Source organism: Hippopotamus amphibius, chromosome 8, assembly GCF_030028045.1.
Source record: "Hippopotamus amphibius kiboko isolate mHipAmp2 chromosome 8, mHipAmp2.hap2, whole genome shotgun sequence".
NCBI lineage: Eukaryota > Metazoa > Chordata > Mammalia > Artiodactyla > Hippopotamidae > Hippopotamus > Hippopotamus amphibius.
Window position 1 is genome coordinate 24,714,126 of NC_080193.1, and position 18,895 is coordinate 24,733,020.

General features: G+C 40.7%; 1 protein-coding gene across 1 annotated transcript in view; it reads right to left on the reverse strand.

Moving 5' to 3' along the window:
- Nucleotides 1–18,895, reverse strand: part of TMEM132D (transmembrane protein 132D) — an 807,498-nt gene that overhangs the window by 266,476 nt on the left and 522,127 nt on the right. Inside the window, exon 4 of the mRNA XM_057747245.1 lies at nucleotides 3,108–3,291. Within this exon, the coding sequence (XP_057603228.1) occupies nucleotides 3,108–3,291 (184 nt within the window). The remainder of the gene's footprint in view (nucleotides 1–3,107; nucleotides 3,292–18,895) is intronic.

The window sequence follows — 18,895 nt, forward strand, 5'->3', positions numbered from 1 at the left end:
AATATGTTTTAATGCAATGCATTCATTTCAGTTCAAGAATCAGTGAGCATCCCACAGTGTTTCTAGCAGCACTATTTACAACAGCTAAGGCATGGAGGCAACCTAAGTGTTCATCAACAGATGAGTGGATAAAGAAGATGTGGTACATATACACAGTGGAATGCAACTCAGCCATAAAAAGAACAAAATTTTGCGATTTGCAGCAACGTGGATGGACTTGGAAGGCATTAGGCTAAGTAAAATAAGTCAGACAGAGAAAGACAAGTACTATATGATGTCACCTATATGTGGAATCTAAAAAATACAACAAACTAGTGAATATAACAGAAAAGAAACAGACTCACAGATACAGAGAACAACCTAGTGATTACCAGTGGGGAGAGGTAGGGGACAGGCAATATAGGGGTGGGGCAGTGGGAGGCACAAAGTATTGGGTGTAAGATGGGCTCAAGGATGCATAGTACCACACCAGGATATAGCCAATATTTTGTAACAACTGTAAATGAAAAGTAGCCTTTTAAAATTGTATCAAAAGAATCAGTGAGCATCATCTTTACACTGCCTAGCACTCCTCTTATCTTGGGAAACATGGAGACTGGGATCATTTCCCTCCCTGAAAGAATTTACAACATAATTGCCAGGGAATTATTTATCCTTTGGATTCAGTAACTAAGTGATCATAATAAGAGCAAATGTTTATTGTCTGTTTGACTGCACTGGGCACTCGCCCAAGCCCTCTTGAATTATCATTTTCTCTACATCAACCTTATGAGTAAGTATTGTCTCTCTCCCCCCTTTATAGATGAGGAAACTGAGCCACAGTGAAATTAAGCATGGTTGCATAGCTAGTAAGAGGAGACTAGGATACAGGTGTGTTATTTTGTTTCCCCAGGAGGTTCATGAAGATGAATACAGAATGGAAAACACACAGGTGCCGGGGATGAGGGACCTCTCTGAGCCCCTGTTTCCTCATGTGGAAATGGAGGAGGATTGTTTCAAATACTGCTCATTGCCTTGCAATATCTAATCTCCTCTTGTTCCCTTGTAACAGAACCTCAACAACGTGCCATGCTAAAAAATCAATTGACCAGCCTTCCTTCCAACTAAGTATGTCCATATGACCAAGTTCTTGCTCATTGGATATACTCAGGAATATGATGTTGGATTCTTGTGAAGACTTCTTGAAAGGAAAAAGAAACTAACCCAGTTTGATCTCCTGTATCCTCTCACTTTTTCTGGTTGGCAGAATATGGATATGCTGGCTGGCATTTCAGCAGCCGTTTTGGACCATGAGGTAACCACGAGGATGGAATCCATACCCTTGACTGCTGAAGCAGAAACAAAGATGGAGCCTGAGTCTCACATAGCTTGGGGCACCATACCAGCCCTAAACCACCAACTTTAGGAGTTCTTTTACATGAAAGAAGAAACACACTTGTATTAAAGCCACTAATGGCTGGAGTAGAGTGGAGTGAGTGGGGAGGGTTAGGGTTAGGGTCAGGGTTAGGGGCTTGTTTTCAGCCAAATGCAATTCCTAAATGATAAAAGGGTCAACTAGGTCTTAGCTGAGATTCTTTCTAGCTCTGCCATTACACACACTTCTGCAGTAACACATATCATAGCCAGAAAGGGTGATGTAAGGTGAGAACGGTTTTAGAGATGAGACCAGTGGAGGACAGAGAGAGGAACTCTTGTGAGCGTGGGGATTCTGGTGAGTTGTGAAGAACAATGGGGTTTGCGACAGGTGGATAGTCTAGGCAGGAGAAATGCTGAGTGCAGGAAACCAAGCAGACTGTCCAATGCTGAGCCAAGCAACGGAAGCCACTGAGTATCACTAAAGACTCATCAGACCAAAGGTGCTGAAAAGGAGCAAATTCAAATAATTACTTATTCAAGACAAATGGTCTCACTGTCCCCCTGTAATAGAACCACTAATAGCCTAAATGAAGGAGCGCTGCTGTCACACGTGAAATAAAGTACCAGGGGAGGCTCGGTGCCTTTAAAATAAAAGAAAGAATAAGAGCCCTTATCAACCAAAGAACCCCAACATCTTTCCTAATGAACAGCACAATAACTAACTTATTGTCACTAGGCAACTGTCCGCGTCACCTTGTATTGAAAGACTGATTGCTGACGTCCTTTCACGACCACATAATAACACTTGTCAATAGTTCCTAATAGATGGTGAGGGGGAAGACTCCAGGCTGCCAACCAATAGGTCAATCCATCCCTCACTTCCAACAGTAAAAGTACATTTGTAACAGGAGAAAGCGCAAATTACTGTCCACAGATTCACAATCCCAAGCATTTGCACAGGAAAAATTCACATTAAGAAAATGTATTATTCCTTTGTAGAGAGGCCCCGGGGAAAGGCGGGACTAAACAGGTCTGTATTCTATTGCATAGCAACCAGGGGGTGAGTTCTTTCAAGGATGAAAGCCCATCTCTGTTCCACAAATCCTAGGAAACACGTGGACAGAGTCCTAAATCTTTTAGATGACAAGTTATAAATAGATGGCCTGTATAATAGAATGGATTATAACTGTAAGAAACTACCGTTTCTTAGATAGGCTTGAATTAAAAAAAAAAATATTTCTAACAGGAACACGTTGGTGTTTCACCTTAAAACTATATTTATTGCTTCTCTTGAAAAGTCAGTAGATGTTAAGAATTCAGAAATCTGGCTTGGCTTTCCTGCATGGCAAACATGGGCTGGACTTTTTCACTGGGTAGGTGTTTGTCAAGTCACCTGCCACATTTCACTCAGTCACTTGATCTGTTTGGTCTCTGCAGGTGTAGGCGTTTGAGATCCTTGAACAGTCTCCAATGTATCATACAAATGTCTTGATTAAATCATTAGTACTTTTCATATAATGGAAGACCCGAATCTAATTCCTGGGTTTTGATTATTTTCTAAATAATATTCTAAAGATATTATTTAGAAAAACACTTTTTTAGAATTGGTGTTTTGTTGTAACTTCATGGTTCGGGTTCCCCCCACCCTAGTTCTGGGCTCACTGACATTTCCCCACTGTGCTGGGTCACGGTGTGGTGCCTAGCCTTTCCCGGAGGTCTGTATTAACAGCCCAGGGCAGGGACATTCTTACCATGGCCAGCGGGATGATGCCAACCAAGTCCTTCTGGCTCACGTAGATCTTGGAGACGCCCAAGTCAGATGTGATGTCTCCTGGATATTCGACCTGCCATGTGACAAGCTGTGTGGCCGGTGCGTCACTGGGCTCTTCAATTTCTACATCAATCTGCATGACTTCATAGGAGGCGCCATCAGCACTGGAGAGAAGGAGAGAACAACTTTGAGGACTGAGGTGGGTGCCCTTGACAGGCAATGGGCTATGCAACGTGCATTCACATCATCCTTGCGAAGCGCTTGTCAGAAATGTGAGTCCTGTTGTCCACTGACAGATGAATGGATAAAGAAGCTGTGGTAGATATATATGTGTGTATATATATATATGTGTGTGTACATACACACATACACACACACATACACACACAATGCAATATTACCCTGCCATAAAAAAGAATGAAATAAATGCCATTTGCAGCAACGTGGTTGGACCTAGAGATTATCATAGTAAGTGAAGTAAGTCAGACAGAGAAAGACAAATATCATATGATATCACTTGTATGTGGAATCTAAAAACATGTAAATGAACTTATTGACAAAACGGAAATAGACTCACAGACATAAAAAACAAAGCTGTGGTTACCAAAGGGGAAGGGGAGAGGAGGGAGGAGAGATAAATTAGGAGCTTGGGATTAACAGATACACACTACTATATATAAGATAGATAAGCAACATGGATTTACTGCATAGCACAGGGAACTATATTCAATATCTTGTAATAACCTATAATGGAAAAGAATCTGAAAAAGAATAGATATGTATGTATGTATAACTGAATCACTTTGCTGTACACCTGAAACTAACACAACATTGTAAATCAACTATACTTCAATAAAAAAAAAGAAAGCAAAAAAAAAAAAAAAGAAAGAAAGAAAAGAAAAGAAAAGAAAAGAAAAGAAAAGAAAAGAAAAGAAAAAGAAATTCGATCCCCAAAAGAACAAACCACCTTTAACAAGATTCACAGCCTTGACTTGGGCTTAGACACCATCACCCAAGCTTCCCAACCCCTGTTTTTTGTGAGCTGCTCAGAGTCCCCAGGACAGCGGTTTGTGGATAGTTACGGGAAAAGCTGATTGAATTTTCTATGTTTTCATCCCTGCGCTCCATCTAGGAGGATAGGATTCTTTCCCTCACTCCCAGAAATCGCTTTGCTGCCTATATTGGATTTTCCAAAGCCATAGCCCATTCAAGTTGGGTGCACAGAAATTTAAGGGTGTCTGAGGGGGATGTGGCTTTGTTATCCGGCAGGGGGTGAGAGAGAACTGCAGAGAATCAGAACTGAAGCATGAACTGGAGAGCGGGGCCACGGGACGCACATGAATGAGCAAGAAGTAGCCAGATGTTACTTGGAAATAGGAGTAATTATGACAATGATTAGCTTTTAGACATTCCGGGTTTTCTATAAACACATATCTGGAAATGAATCTAAGTTAGAGTATCAGGATGATTTTTGTAGTTATTTTGGTTAGTTTAATTCCCTGGCTACCTCTTCTTCTTTTTCATAATCAGCTTTTATAAAATGTCTGCTCTTCTAAGTGACAGGTTAAAAAAAAAACTAAAGGCAAGGGTGGTGCCAACCACTCCCTGAGGGAAGAAGTGAAGAAATACAGGTGAGAATTCACCTGGGAGGCAGCAAGGAGAGATACTTTTTAACCCTTCGTGACTGAAGCCACCTCCAGTTATCAGATCCGTCTCTAGAGTTTTGAATTTCACATAACTGCAAAATGATCACTGACTCTGATGTTTAGGAGGACAAGGTTTGGCCTTTTATATATGACAAAACTATTGAGACATCTTTATCACATCATCAAACCCATGCAAATGTATCAATAAGAAACTCAGAGATAAGTGGTGGGGATTTCAGGGAGCCTTCTTCTTAAAGTAAGGGATGAGATGAGATACTGGAATATCAGGGGTGACTGAAATGAAAGGAGGGAGGGAGGGAAGAAGGAAGCAAGAAGAGGAGAAGGAGGAGGAGAAAGAGGAGGAGGAGGAGGACAAGAACCAGAGAAAGAAGATCAGAAGCACTGCCCAGAGAGAGACCCCCGTCACAGAGGGTAACTTCCTGCATAAGCATCAATCTCACACATGGAATAGGAGTAGTTACAGTCAACTGTGGGCAATGATGGGAACAAAATGGTGCCTGGGTTTTTATTTTATTATTTATTTATTTATTTATTTATTTTATTGGAGTACAGTTTGCAATGTTGTATTAGTTTCAGATATACAGCAAAGTGAATCAGTTATAAAACCATAATTGGAAAAGACACATGCACCCCAATGTTCCTTGCAGCACTATTTACAACAGCCAAAACATGGAAGCAACCTAAATGTTGATTGATAGATGAATGGATAAAGAAGATGTGGCACATGTATACAACGGAATATTATTCAGCCATAAAAAGGAATGAAATTGAGTTATTTGTAGTGAGGTAGATGGACCTAGAGTCTGTCACACAGAATGAGGTAAGTCAGAAAGAGAAAAAGAAATACTAATGCATATATATGGAATCTAGAAAAATGGTACTGATGAACCTAGTAACAGGGCAGGAACAAAGACTCAGACATAGAGATTGGACTTGAGGGCACAGAGGGGGAAGGGGAGGCTGGGATGTAGTGAGAGAGTAGCATTGACATATATGCACTACCAAATGTAAAATGGATGGGTGGGGGAAGCTGCTGCATAGCACGGGGAGATCAGCTTGGTGCTTACTGATGAACTAGAGGGGTGGGAGGGAGGCTCAAGAAGGAGGGGATATGGGGATATGTGTATACATACAGCCGATTCACTTTGTTGTACAGCAGAAACTAACACAGCATTGTAAAGCAATTATACTCCAATAAAGATGTTAAAAAAAAACTATGCAGGTGTTGGCAAAAAAAAATGATGTGGTATATATATAAAAAGGAATATTACTCAGCCATCAAAAAGAAGGAAATAATGCCATTGGCAGCAACGTGGATGGATCTAGAGATTATCATACTAAGTGAAGTCGGTCAGACAGAGAAAGACTAATATGTGATATCACTTATATATGGGATCTAAAAAAATGGTAAAAATGAACTTATTTACGAAACAGAAATAGAGAGGCACCTAGCTTTTAAATCCTATAAGACTCACTCTCTCTTTGCTTCTTAAAGAAAGATACTGAATACTTTAAGAAACAGTGGCTGTGATATGAATTAGAAAGAAATCATGTCAACCACTGTGGACTGATCCCCTCTCTAGGTTTCTTTTCCTAAGACACATGTCGTGGCCTTTCTGGAACTTCAAACGAGGGTTTCCACAATCACAGGAAACTTGAGACAGAGATGCTAGACTGCATCTTGGCTTTTTTTTTTTTTCATCTTGGCTTTTATATTTGGAATTTGCATGCATTTTGGTATTCCTCTCCCATTTATAAAATGTGATAATCCTTCTTTTGGCTGTTCTGAGCCTCACCTTCTGTGTTTAGTCACGGGAAAGGGAGAGCCCCAGAGCAGAATTAGTAAAAGTTGAATTCAGAAACTCAACTCCAAGATGGAGGCATATGGGAGAGCAGTAATTCCTCATGTGCAGTAACGTGACCCTACTCCATCCTTTACACCGTATCTCCTTTTTCCTCCTTCCAGGTGCTTTAACCTCAAGCAAACTGAACAATCCTGGCTTCCACTGGAATACGGAACTGTCCTTGCCTCCCACAGCCCCGCATTTTATTTACAGAGTTCACTTTATCAAAAATACCGTTATCAGTCTCTCCATATAGTCAAATTCTTCCCATTCTGTAAGACCCACCTAGAACAAGAACATCAGCAATAATTTTTAAAGTGCTCTATTTACTTCATCTAATTCCACTCCTTCAGTAACCTTGCATGGTTGTCCTGTCAAGTTTGAGTTTCTTTTTTTTCCCTTAGATCCCCCATCTGGCTGAGATGTAAAGGAAACATCTCTTTTGGGCTAAATTTCCTCTATTTGATGTGCTGATGAAAACACCCTAAATTGGGAATTCTTTAACCTGGCAACCATAGCCAACTTTAGGAAGGCCATGTATCCTGAAATTATGTGTTTTTCTTGAATGATTCCTTAGATTGCCTGGGTTTCTCAATACTTCCGATGCAGGAGGGTGTGCACCAGGTTCCTGACAATTTCCTCCATAAATTCTGCATATGGTGATCTAGCTTTGGAATAGCGCCTCATGTGTGTCTTGGCGAGTCAGTGGAAATTTGAATTTTAATACCTTTTTGTAAATATTTAGCACTTGAGAGCTCCCAGAATGCTTGCATATTTAGCAATATTTATCACTTCTTCATGTTTAACTGGAAACTAAGGCTGTACCTTTGCAGTTGGAATGTGTGGGTTTTAGCCCAAAGCATCCTGAAAAGAGTAGCCATGCTTAGCATGTGTGCCTAGCACAGAAGATAATGCCTGGTGTCTGCTGTGTTATAGGAGGTAGAGCAGCACAGAGAGAAGTATATAAAATGTGTCTGCATATTTTATATGCAGTGGTTCTCTGCTTTACTGAAGCATTATGATTGCCTGGGGTGGGGGTCTTCCCTGGCTGTCAAGTGGTTAAGACTCTGTGCTTCCACTGCAGGGGGCATGGGTTCAATACCTGGTCTGGGAACTAAGATCCCGCTTGCTGCACGGCCAAATAAAAGGTAGAATTTTGAAAAATGGAAATTTTACAAATAAACCAATGGCCAGTTACCATTCAGATTTCTGATTGTTCCTGAGTGGGGCCCAGCACTGGTTTGGTTTGATTTTATTTTCTCTTCTTTTCTATTTTCCCTTCTCTTCTTTTCTTTTCTTTCTTCCCTTCCATTTCCCTTTCTTTCTTTTTCTTTCTTTCCTTCCTACCTTCCTTCTTTCTTCTTTCCATCCTTCCTTCTTTCCATCTGTCCTTCCTTCCTTCCTTCCTTCCTTCCTTCCTTCCTTCCTTCCTTCCTTTCATCTTTCTGTCCTTCCTTTTATCCAGGTGATTCTATTATGCAACCAGGATCAGGAGCAGCTGTATTGGAGATTTATAAAAGTTTCATTATGTGGATATCTGTGCTCTTGGATGTATTTTGTATACAACGATATTAGAAATAGAATGTCCTAAGTGAGTGGATTTGGGAAATATGGTCAGTGAAATCTGACACAGATGAACCAAGAAGAAGAAACTTTCAGGGTTTCCAACATCCATGAGTAGAAGAGTGAGGAGGGACCAGAACAGAGTTCCAGCCAAAGGGAGCTGGGGGTCTGGAGAAGCATAAAGTGTTCAGATGCCACTTCCAGTGGCCCTAGACCCAGTCCCACCCACCCCGTCTCCCTCCTCCCCAACCCCCAGTAGGCGAGTCAGGTGATTAGCAACACTGATGGGGAACACTCGATGTGTGAGGTCCATCTGGAAGGCAGGACTGCTGTTGAGTTTGGGCATGGTTTGCATGGAAAGCAGTGCAGTTACCCACAGAGAGGCTCAGGGCTGGATCACATATTGATCTCAGCAATGAGGGCGTGGAGCTGCCTGCAGGTTTAGTTTCTCCCACTGGTGTGGCTGCTACCCGCACAAGTAAGCCAAGAAACCACCTTCCCGCCCTGTCTTGCTTGCAGCTGTCCTTTGTATGGAAGACAACAGAAATGCAAGCAAAAGAGAGAACACAGCCTCTCGTGGGCACCTCAAATCCCTACTGACTGGCTCCATCTGTGTGGGTTTGGAGGCATCTTTTAATAGTTTATCCTCTTTCACAGAGAAGATGAATAATGTCTCCTTGATTTCAGGAACTCTTCCCATTTTTCAGTAACTTCCCCCTACATGGGCCCCATGGTGCACTGGGTTCAAAATCTAAGCCTTCTAGATAAGCAACAAGGTCTTACTGTAAGGCACAGGGACTGATACACATTATCTTGTAATAACCTATAATGGAATCTAATCTGCAAAACTACTGAATCACTATGTTCTACACCTGCAACTAACACAATATTGTAAATCAACTATACTTAAATAAAAATCTAAGCTTTTTCACTGGGAAGGGCTGCCTTTAAATAAAGACACACGGTTGCTGACATAGCCTGAGGCCTCCCCATATTTAAGGAAAATAAAACACTCTTTCAGGAAACAAGGAACTCTGGGTTAGCTGACACAGGTCATAACCACATCCTCCAGGGCCATGGCTCCAAAATGCAAGAAAGAAAACTAAAAACTAAACTTGAGGGTTTGCAGGACCATGTCAGCACATCCCAAGGCCAAAAAAGGACATCATTTTCAAACAAAAAGGGAAGTCTTATTTTGGGATGGTCATGCTTTTTTTTCCAGAGGGATGGAACAACTAACCTTCATTGAGTATTTTTAATGTGATAAGTTCTGTTTTAAGGGCTTTTTATGTCTTACGTCATGCACTCCTCAGCGTAGTCCAATAAATAACTGTTATTTACTCCAAGTTTGTAGATGAGAGACTTGGGGTCAAGGAGGGTAAAATATTTGTCCAAGGTCACACAGCTACTGAGTGCAGCAGCCGGGCCATCTGGTTACAGGATGCCCACTTATTTGTTATTTATTTACTTATTTATTTATTTTTATTTTTTGGCTGCATTGGGTCTTCGTTGCTGCACACGGGCTTTCTCTAGTTGTGGAGAGCAGGGGCTACTCTTCATTGTGGTATGCAGGCTCCTCATTGCAGTGGCTTCTCTTGTGGAGCACGGGCTTTAGGTGCACAGGCTTTAGTAGTTGTGGTGCGTGGGCTCATTTGTTGTGGCTCACAGGCTCTAGAGTGCAGGCTGAGTACTTCTGGTGCATGGGTTTAGTTGCTCTGCGGCATGTGGGATCTTCCCAGACTGGGGATCAAACCCATGTTCTCTGCATTGGCAGGAGGATTCTTAACCACTGTGCTACCAGAGAAGCCAGAATGCCCACCCTTGATTACTGGGTTAGAAGCCCCCATCTCTTTTTCCAATGCAAGGACAGGCATGCTTATTAGCAATGAAAATCATTAAAGCAACTTCTCACCCCCCAATAGAGATATAGGTCAGGACATTACACAAGGCTTCCTTGGGACCCCAAAAGTGGATGGGTTCAGTGAATTCTGCACAAGAAAAGCTGGGACATTTTTATAACAAGATGCTTTGAGATGAGCTTGCCTTTAGGGTCTTCTGCCAACTCTCTAAGTTCCATGATGTGTCTATAAATCAAAGCAGAGATGTGGAAATGAGAGCATTAGATACGGAAGCCTACTGTTCAGCTGGGGAGATGAGAAACCATGCAGACATGGACCCGCGAGCATTAGAACCGTTAAGAGCTAAGTGTTTGAGGTGCAAGTCAATGCATCTTGAAGTTACCTGTATTTTTTTCCAGTTTAGAAAACCAACATATTATGCTAGGTCCTTAAAAAAGCACGCCAGTGATCAGACCACATTCTGCAACCACCCACGTGGGCAACTGGCTTCCACCGCAAGTGTGAGTGTCGCGGGTAAGCTGCTAGGGTGGGTGGGGGAAAGCAGAGAGTGAAATTCCATTTCCAACTTCAGTTTTTCCAGATGGTTCTCGAAAAGATAAATGGGTAAAATTTCTGGAAACAAAAGTAAAGCTGGAGAGAAGGCGAATCTATATCTGAATGACCATGCCCTTTGAAAACAGTCTGAGATTTGTTCTACAAACTTCAGGACAGTTTCTAGAGGTCATGTGAACGCGAGCCATTTATGATTGGGGAGGAAGTTATGGTGGACAGTGTCAGGGTTCCCCCCAAATCTCCTCGTATCCCTTCATCATTTCCACATGCCTTACCCCTGGCTTCTAAGTGCTTTTTCTTTTTTTAATATTAAGTTTTGTTAGTCTTTATACAATTTTTAAAGTTATTACATTAATAACCTTACAGTTATTATAAAGTATTGGCTATATTCCCTGTGTTGTACAATACATCCTTGAACCAATAGCTTGTACCTCCCCCGCCCCCAGCCCTAAATTGCCCCTCCCCCTCACTGGTAACTCCTAGTTTCTTCTCCATATCTGTGATTCTTCTTCTATTCTTTTTTTTTTTTGAGATTTTCTTTCTGTTTAATTTGCATAAATTAAATTAACAATTCTGTTAATTAGCATTTATATAATGATGCCATTTTTAAAAAATTTTATTTATTTATTTATTATTTTTTGGGGGGTACACCAAGTTCTATTCTCAATTATATTCACTAGTTTGTTGTATTTTTCAGATTTCACATATAAGTAACACCATACAGTATTCGTCTTTCTCTGTCTGACTTACTTCACTTAGCATAATAGCCTCTGGGTCCATCCACGTTGCTGCAAATGGCAAAATTTCATTCTCTTTTATGACTGAGTACTATTCCATTGTACACACACACACACACACACACACACACACCATCTTTATCCATTCGTTGGTTGATGGACACTAAGGTTGTTTCCATATGTTGGCTATTGTAAATAATGCTGCAATGAACATTGGGGTGCACGTATCTTTTCAAATTAATGGGTTTTTTTTTTCAAATATATACCTAGAACTGCTGGTTCCTAAGGTAGTTCTATTTTTAGTTTTATAAGGAACCTCCATACTGTTCTCCACTGTGGCTGCATGAGTTTACATTCCCACCAACAGTGTAGGTTCCCTTTTCTCCACATTAAAGTGCTTTTGTTTTTCATGATATCTACCTGTGACTTTCCTTGGGTGGCTCTTCTTGAGTTTCTGGAGCCACCTTGCCGACAAGTGCAACGAGCTGCAGGTGCCTCAGAGTTTACTGCCCTTGGAGGTGGCCCTTGGGCAGAGTCTGATGGTGCAGAAGGTGAACCCGGCTCCCTCACCTCCAGGGGGTCAGTCGGGGGCACTGTTTATTCTCCAGAGTTTCCCCATGGGATTAGGCTGAAACCACCCTGCACGTGACTTCTGAAATGGCACCAATGCTCGGGTTCTTCTCTCCTTTTACTCTCCCTGAGCTCTTATTGGTTTCTTAGGGACACTTCCTTCATAAATCACTTGCATATACATTCTTGTCTCGGGGTCTACTTCTTGGGAAACTGAAGAAACTTTTCAAGTAAGGAGGACACCAAAGGCAACTGATAAATGCTATGCAAAAGATTCTGGCAATGATAGAGAAATGAGGAATGAGTGAAGGGGTGGAGGGGCCATTATCCAATGTACTAAGCTTTCCCAGCTCCACATGGAGGAATCCTTCCCACCAAGCCAGTATTTGTCTGCAATGGCATTTTGGAAATTTGCATCAGACCCAGACACGGGTAACCAGATGTCTCTCAAATGCAGGCGTTGTGGCCCTTGTTTTCCTTCCCCTCACATCTCATTTTCAAGATTAAAATAAGGATATTACTCAAACAAATAGTTTCCTCTTAGATATTATCACAGGATTAAAGTTTTCTATTACTGATATCTTTTTTCTAATTTTTTTCACTAGCATTTTCAGAATAAAGACCTTTCATTAGGAAGTAAAATTCACACAATTCATTTAATGTATGTACTTTATGAGATTTTTGTCCCCATAAATTTGTCTTCTTACATCCTCTTGTTTCTACCCTATAATACTCTGAGGTCTGGTAACTGGAGTTATTCTGGAGAAGAAAAATGGAAAGGCTGCAGCTTGAGAGACATCATGCTGCGTTTCTTCCTTTTGTTTCTGTGTTTCATTTCTCTCTGTCCCCAAATTTCATTCATTTATTCAGTCATTCACTCAAATGATTTTTCTGGAATTCTTGTTATTTATTGGATGCTCTTCTGGGTGAGATGCAGATACAAAGTTAGGTTAAAAAGATGGAGATCTAGGGGTTACCCAGACCCAGCTGATTCCATCTCCACATGCAGTGACATCATTCTGGTAAATTGACATTGACTGGGGGGGGATATTTTTTTTTCTTTTTAAAAACATTTTTATTGGAGTATAGTTGATTTACAATGTTGTGTTACTTTCTGCTGTACACAAAGTGAATCAGTTATACTTACTCATACGTCCACTCTTTTTTAGATTCTTTTCCCATATAGGTCATTACAGAGTATTGAGTAGAGATCCCTGTGATATACGAGAGGTCCTTATTAGTCATCTATTTTAAATATAGTAGTGTGTATATGTAAATCCTAATAACGCAATTTATCCCTTCCCCCATTTTACCCCCTGGTAACCATGGTTTTTTTTTTTTCTACATCTGTAACTCTATTTCTGTTTTGTAGATAAGTTCATTTGTATTCTTTTTTAAGCTTTCACATATACACAATATCATGATACTTGTCTTTCTCTGTTTGACTTATTTCACCCAGAATGACAACCTATAGGTCTATTCATGTTGCTGAAAATGGCATTATTTTGTTCTGTTTTATGGTTGAGTAGTATTCCATTGTATACCTGTGCCACACCTTCTTTGTCCATTCCTCTGTCAATGAACATTCAGGTTGCTTCCATGTTTTGGCTATTGTAAACACTGCTGCAATGAACATTGGGGTACATGTATCCTTTTGGACCATGGTTTTCTCCAGATATACACCCAGCAGTGGGATTGCTGGATCATATGGTAGCTCTATTTTTGGTTTTTTAAGGAAACTCCATACTGTTCTCCATAGTGGCTGTGCCGATCTACACCCCCATCAACAGTGTAGGAGGGCTTTAGTGGGGGAATATCTACGCCATGGAAATTGGCAAATGCCATAACTCTGGGTTCCCTTCAAACCCCCAAAGAGCAGATGGCTGAAGATCCTTGCTCTCCTCAAGCATACAGTCTAGTGGGGAAGATGGACTCCAAATAAATGATCACATAAACAAATGTAAATTGGCGACTGTCTGCATAAACATCTCATCTGCATAAACAGGTAACGGGAATGCCATCAACTCTTTCTGCTCAGTATCTCCAATGAAACCCTAAATGAGCCTTGGAAAGAACACATCAAATCAGAATGCAGTGGAATTGGCGAGGAAGGGAAGCAAACCGATTATGCGCAGTTAGTTCTGAATATCTCAATCTCTCCTCTTTGGGGATTGGGAAGAGGGTCTGTCTTTGAGATACCAGCTCTGCATGCAGGCTTCTTCACCCTTCTAACTCAAACTGATAATTGTACATGCATGGCATTTCCCCTTAGTCTTTGCTCTCGATAATTTGTAATAAAAAATATTTCCTCTGCGATTTACTGTATCGCACAGGGAACTCTATTCAATATCTTGTAATAACATATAATAGAAAAGAATCTGAAATAGAATATATATTTTATATATATAGTGTATATATATAGAATATATAGAATATAATATATATAATATATATAATAGAATATATATAATCAGTATATATATAGCTGAATCACTTTGCTGTACACCTGAAACTAACACAATATTGTAAATCAAATATAGTTTAATACAATTTTTTTAAATTAGTATTTCAAAACTTCAAAAAATATTTCTTCTCATCCCTCCACTTTTATGTATTTATTTTTTAAGAAGAACACACTGAGAGGAAACTCTATTAAGACTCTATCTCAGCAGGCTATGTCAGCAGATGGGTCAAAGGAAGATAGTTTGGAATGAAATTCTTTGTGTCTTGATAATGGTTTTTAGTACCTCGTCTTAGGGGAAGTGCTGTAGCTCACAGGTGACGGCCAAAGACCTGTCTCCATCAGGAAAGCAAGTTTGGATTTCCCAAACATCCATCTCTGACAGCTAAATTGCATGTAAAAGCTTAAGCACAAAAATCTAACACTGTCAGCTTAATCCTGGAAGAAACGACAGACAAAGACTAACTTTCTTTATTGTGCCGTGATCTCTTTAAGTACACAATTGAATTGCTGGAGTAGAAAGAAAGGTTCTCCGTTCACGTGAAAATGCAAGCAGGATTATTAATTGATAGAGATGATCACTGCTAGCTCTCCCAGTGGTTTTTCTCAACTCCCATCTGACGTGACAAATGAAAAGCGCTGAGAGGTTCAGATGTTTTATTCTTTCGTAATTAAAAAAATTCAAATATGTATCTAGTTAATTCCTCCTAGGAAAGTGAGGATTCTGTTTCTTTAGGCTTAGCTGGTCGACTTCCACATGAAAAAGCCACACCACATCCCATAATCAATATGTAATTGTGCTTCAGCCCCTCATGTGCTCCAGGTCCGAGGTTGAAGAATTAATTTGCCAGTTAAGGTTAATAGAATGTCAATGAATTTCTCGGTATAAATGTCAATACATTCAGTTAAGCTTCATGATTTAAATATAATTAAAGATAAACTTTAAGTCAATGTTGCCTTTATGGTTTGAAGCATGATGGGTGATTTGCTAAAGTCTTACAAATCTGCCGGGAAGGAGAATTTCATCAAGGAGTTTGTTTTTGTCATATAAGTAGTTAGATGTGTTTGTTATCAGTTTCAAGTGAGGAAAGAGAAGTCCCTCACATGATTTTATGGAAGGCTTCAAACATCTACCTATTAACCTTCACAGTTCAGGTCACTCCCAGAGAGATTTTACATCGTGGAAGTCTATTTGATCTTAGTGAACACTCTCTAAATGATATCATAGCTATAGGCAGGGAAATGTAGTGGTTGAGAGAACGGACTTTGGATTGAATTACACCCAGAATAGAATCCTGCCTGTGTTGCTAGTTATGTGATCTAATATTTAATCTCTTTAAACCTCAGATTTCTCAGCTAGAAAATAGTCAATAATCACAACTACCTCTGCACAAGTGATCCTATTTAACCATCATCACAGGGGCAAGGACTGCCTCATACATCCATGCGTGTTGTGCACTGCCCAACTCAAAGATACACCACATTGGCTGTGTGAATGATGCCCCCCAAATTGTGCAGTGCACCATCTGCACACTGTACTCAGAGGGCTGACCACCACACCAAGAGATAGATGCGGCTGTTGGTTAAATATCTGTTTACATATCTGTTTCTCTTAGCAGAGAGTGAATGTTTTGAGGACAGAAAGCACTCCTTCCCCTTCTTCTCATTTCCTTCCTTCCCTCCTTCTTCTCTCCCTTCCTTTCTTACCTTCCTTCCTTCCCTTCCTTCCTTCCTCCATTTCCCTCCCTCTGTCCCTGCTTTCTTTCATGTCTTTCCTTTCAATTGTTTCTTTTACTCAAACCTTAGTAAAGAGACCCTGTATGTTCTAGGTTCTCAGTAGATGAGTATTCATTAAAGGAGTGATTCAATAACTGTGTGACCAATGTTGGATTTACTCAAAATCCATTCTTCCCTTTCTCTTTACCAAGTGAGGCTGATTTGTTCAAGTTGGAAATATCCCCCCACCCGCACCCCATCAACAAAAATATAACTGACTGAGGAACTAGGTTATGTGTATATTTCTGGCCAATGAGATATAAGCAGAAATCTATTTTGTGGAGTTTCCAGGAAACAAGATTTTCCCCTGATAGAGAGGTGGAGTTTTAGAGAGCATATGATTTTCACCCTCCCTCCTTTCTCTTTCTTGCCTGGAACACTAATGTGATACCAGGAGCTGCAGCTGCCATTTTGTGATGGTGAGGTGGCACAGCAAGAAGGTAGAAGAAGGAGAACCCATTGTGTCTTTTAGCCATCATACCAGCCATGGAGAACCTACCTATATCTTTTTGTTGTTTGGGATACACAAACCCCAAAGTTTTAACGTTTGGGCTTTGTTTCTGTGCAGCTGAATGCTGTCCTAACAGTAGAGAGAGGGTGTATACATCTTGTTGTGTGTGTCTGCAGTGTCTGTGTGAAGGTCTGCTGGGATACAAGAAACAAAGCCAGGAAAAGGAATGTTTGCTCTTCTGGACAGAATGTGACAAACAGAATCCTCATTGCCCATCTCCTTAATCAATGACCCATCTTTTAAAAATTTAACGATAAAAATTACCTGTTCTTCATGCTGTTTTTTTTTTTTTAATTCAGACATCAGTCTTTCTGTATTAGTAGTTCTATATCTGAGGCTTGTCTGGTGAATTAGGTAGGAAACTGATGGAATTCAGCTGTTGGCACACTACTAATCTTCACCAGAATGCTTCAGAATACAATAAGATTAACCCATCGTGTTTAAACGCTCACAAGTAGCTGGATGTGACCCCCTGGAGCCAGCACTCCTTCTGTCATTTATTCTTTAAATGTCCTACCTCGCTACTGAGAGGCAACTTGGGGCAGATCTAAATAGTTGGGTCTCTATCTGCCAGAAGGCTAATTTGCAAAGATCGCTGCAAGATGAAAGTGATACGGGACATGACAACTGCATTTTCCAGCAGCAAAGAGAATAGCCAAAGGCATGAACAGTCATCTTAAGCTACAAACAGGGAAAGGGAGGGGAGAAGTTTCTCTGAAGAAGAGATTAAAGCCAGGTATGATCAAGTAATTTTAGTGTGCTTGTAAACTCTCTTTATCTTTAACACATATAAGAATATAGTATTGGGAAAGAGAACTCCAATTTCAAACACTGCAAAGGCCAATCAGGTCACACAGTGGGGGGCCCAGCCAGCTGAAGGAAAACAGCAGTGGTAAAACTGTCGCCAACCAGAGAAGGTTCTGGAAAGAAATGCAGAATAGGTAGATCTTCCTATTCTTTTAAAAGAAAAATCCATCAATCTGCTTTTGAAAATTGAAATCTCCTGATTATTAAACATTGAAAACTAATTCAAAAGCTCTTAAAACCCCACATAGGCCAGACAAATACATCTTCACACCAGGTTTGGAACAAATGGTTTGCAGTATCCTCAAGGAAATTCAACTGACTGGACGTTTCATTCTTAGTTGCCACAAACTATGACAGTGATAAAGGTTTCTGGAGAGTGCCCCAGAGTTTTGACCTCCATGGTTTCTGAGCAGGGTTGTCCTGTATGGCGCACATGTGAATTAGTTCACTGCCCCTTCTCTCTACAGTGACAGCTCATGCCAGACACATCCCTTGGGAAGAGGGTGTGAGGTTGGGGTTCAGAGCCCTTTGCCTGTGGCAACAACTTGAATAATCAGCCTTGTCCATGAGGGGCCTCCATTACATCTTAATTTCAGTATTTAAGGTATATTCTCTTCCTTCCAGATTTTATGAGTTCACTTTTCTTCACAAAGTTCACGAAATAAAGTAACACTAACCATCTGACCATTAAAAAAATGATTTTGATGATGATGATGCTGGTGATGGTGATGATGGTGGTGATGATGGTGATGGGTGGTGATGATGGTGATGATGGTGATGCTGCTGCTGCTGCTGATGGTGGTGGTGATGGTGATGATGGTGATGATGATGGTGGTGATGATGGTGATGATGGTGATGATGATGCTGCTGATGGTGATGGTGATGGTGATGATGGTGGGGCACTGATTAGAAATGGAAAATTACTGAGGTCTATACATACTATACTTATCTGCTAAATTTAGCTCAATGTTGTGGGGGTATTAAAAGACATTTAACAACTCATCTGCCCCCACATTATCTCACTACGTCACGATCATGAATGGTAGGACACTTGCTGTTGGGCCAACATATATTCTGAAGCCCAGATTCTCACTATGCCAACATGTTTGTTGTGGTGGTAATGCGTGGGCTGTTGTTAAGAAGAAAGAAGGGACTATTGCAGTCAGTACCAGGCAGGGAAGGTTTGCTGCTGTCATTGGATGGGTGGGTGTCACAAGGCAGAAGTGAAGACTGTGGGGCAGGTAGAAGAGAATGCATCACTGCTTTTTATTTTTTCTCTATCATGTCCTTAATATTTCTTTCAATTAAGAACCAGTGTGGTCAGCTGAATAACGACCATGGCAAAAAAGACTTTGCAGCTGTGATTAAGATAAGGCTCTTGAGATGAAGAGATGATCCTGCTTATCCAGCCAGGCCCTAAA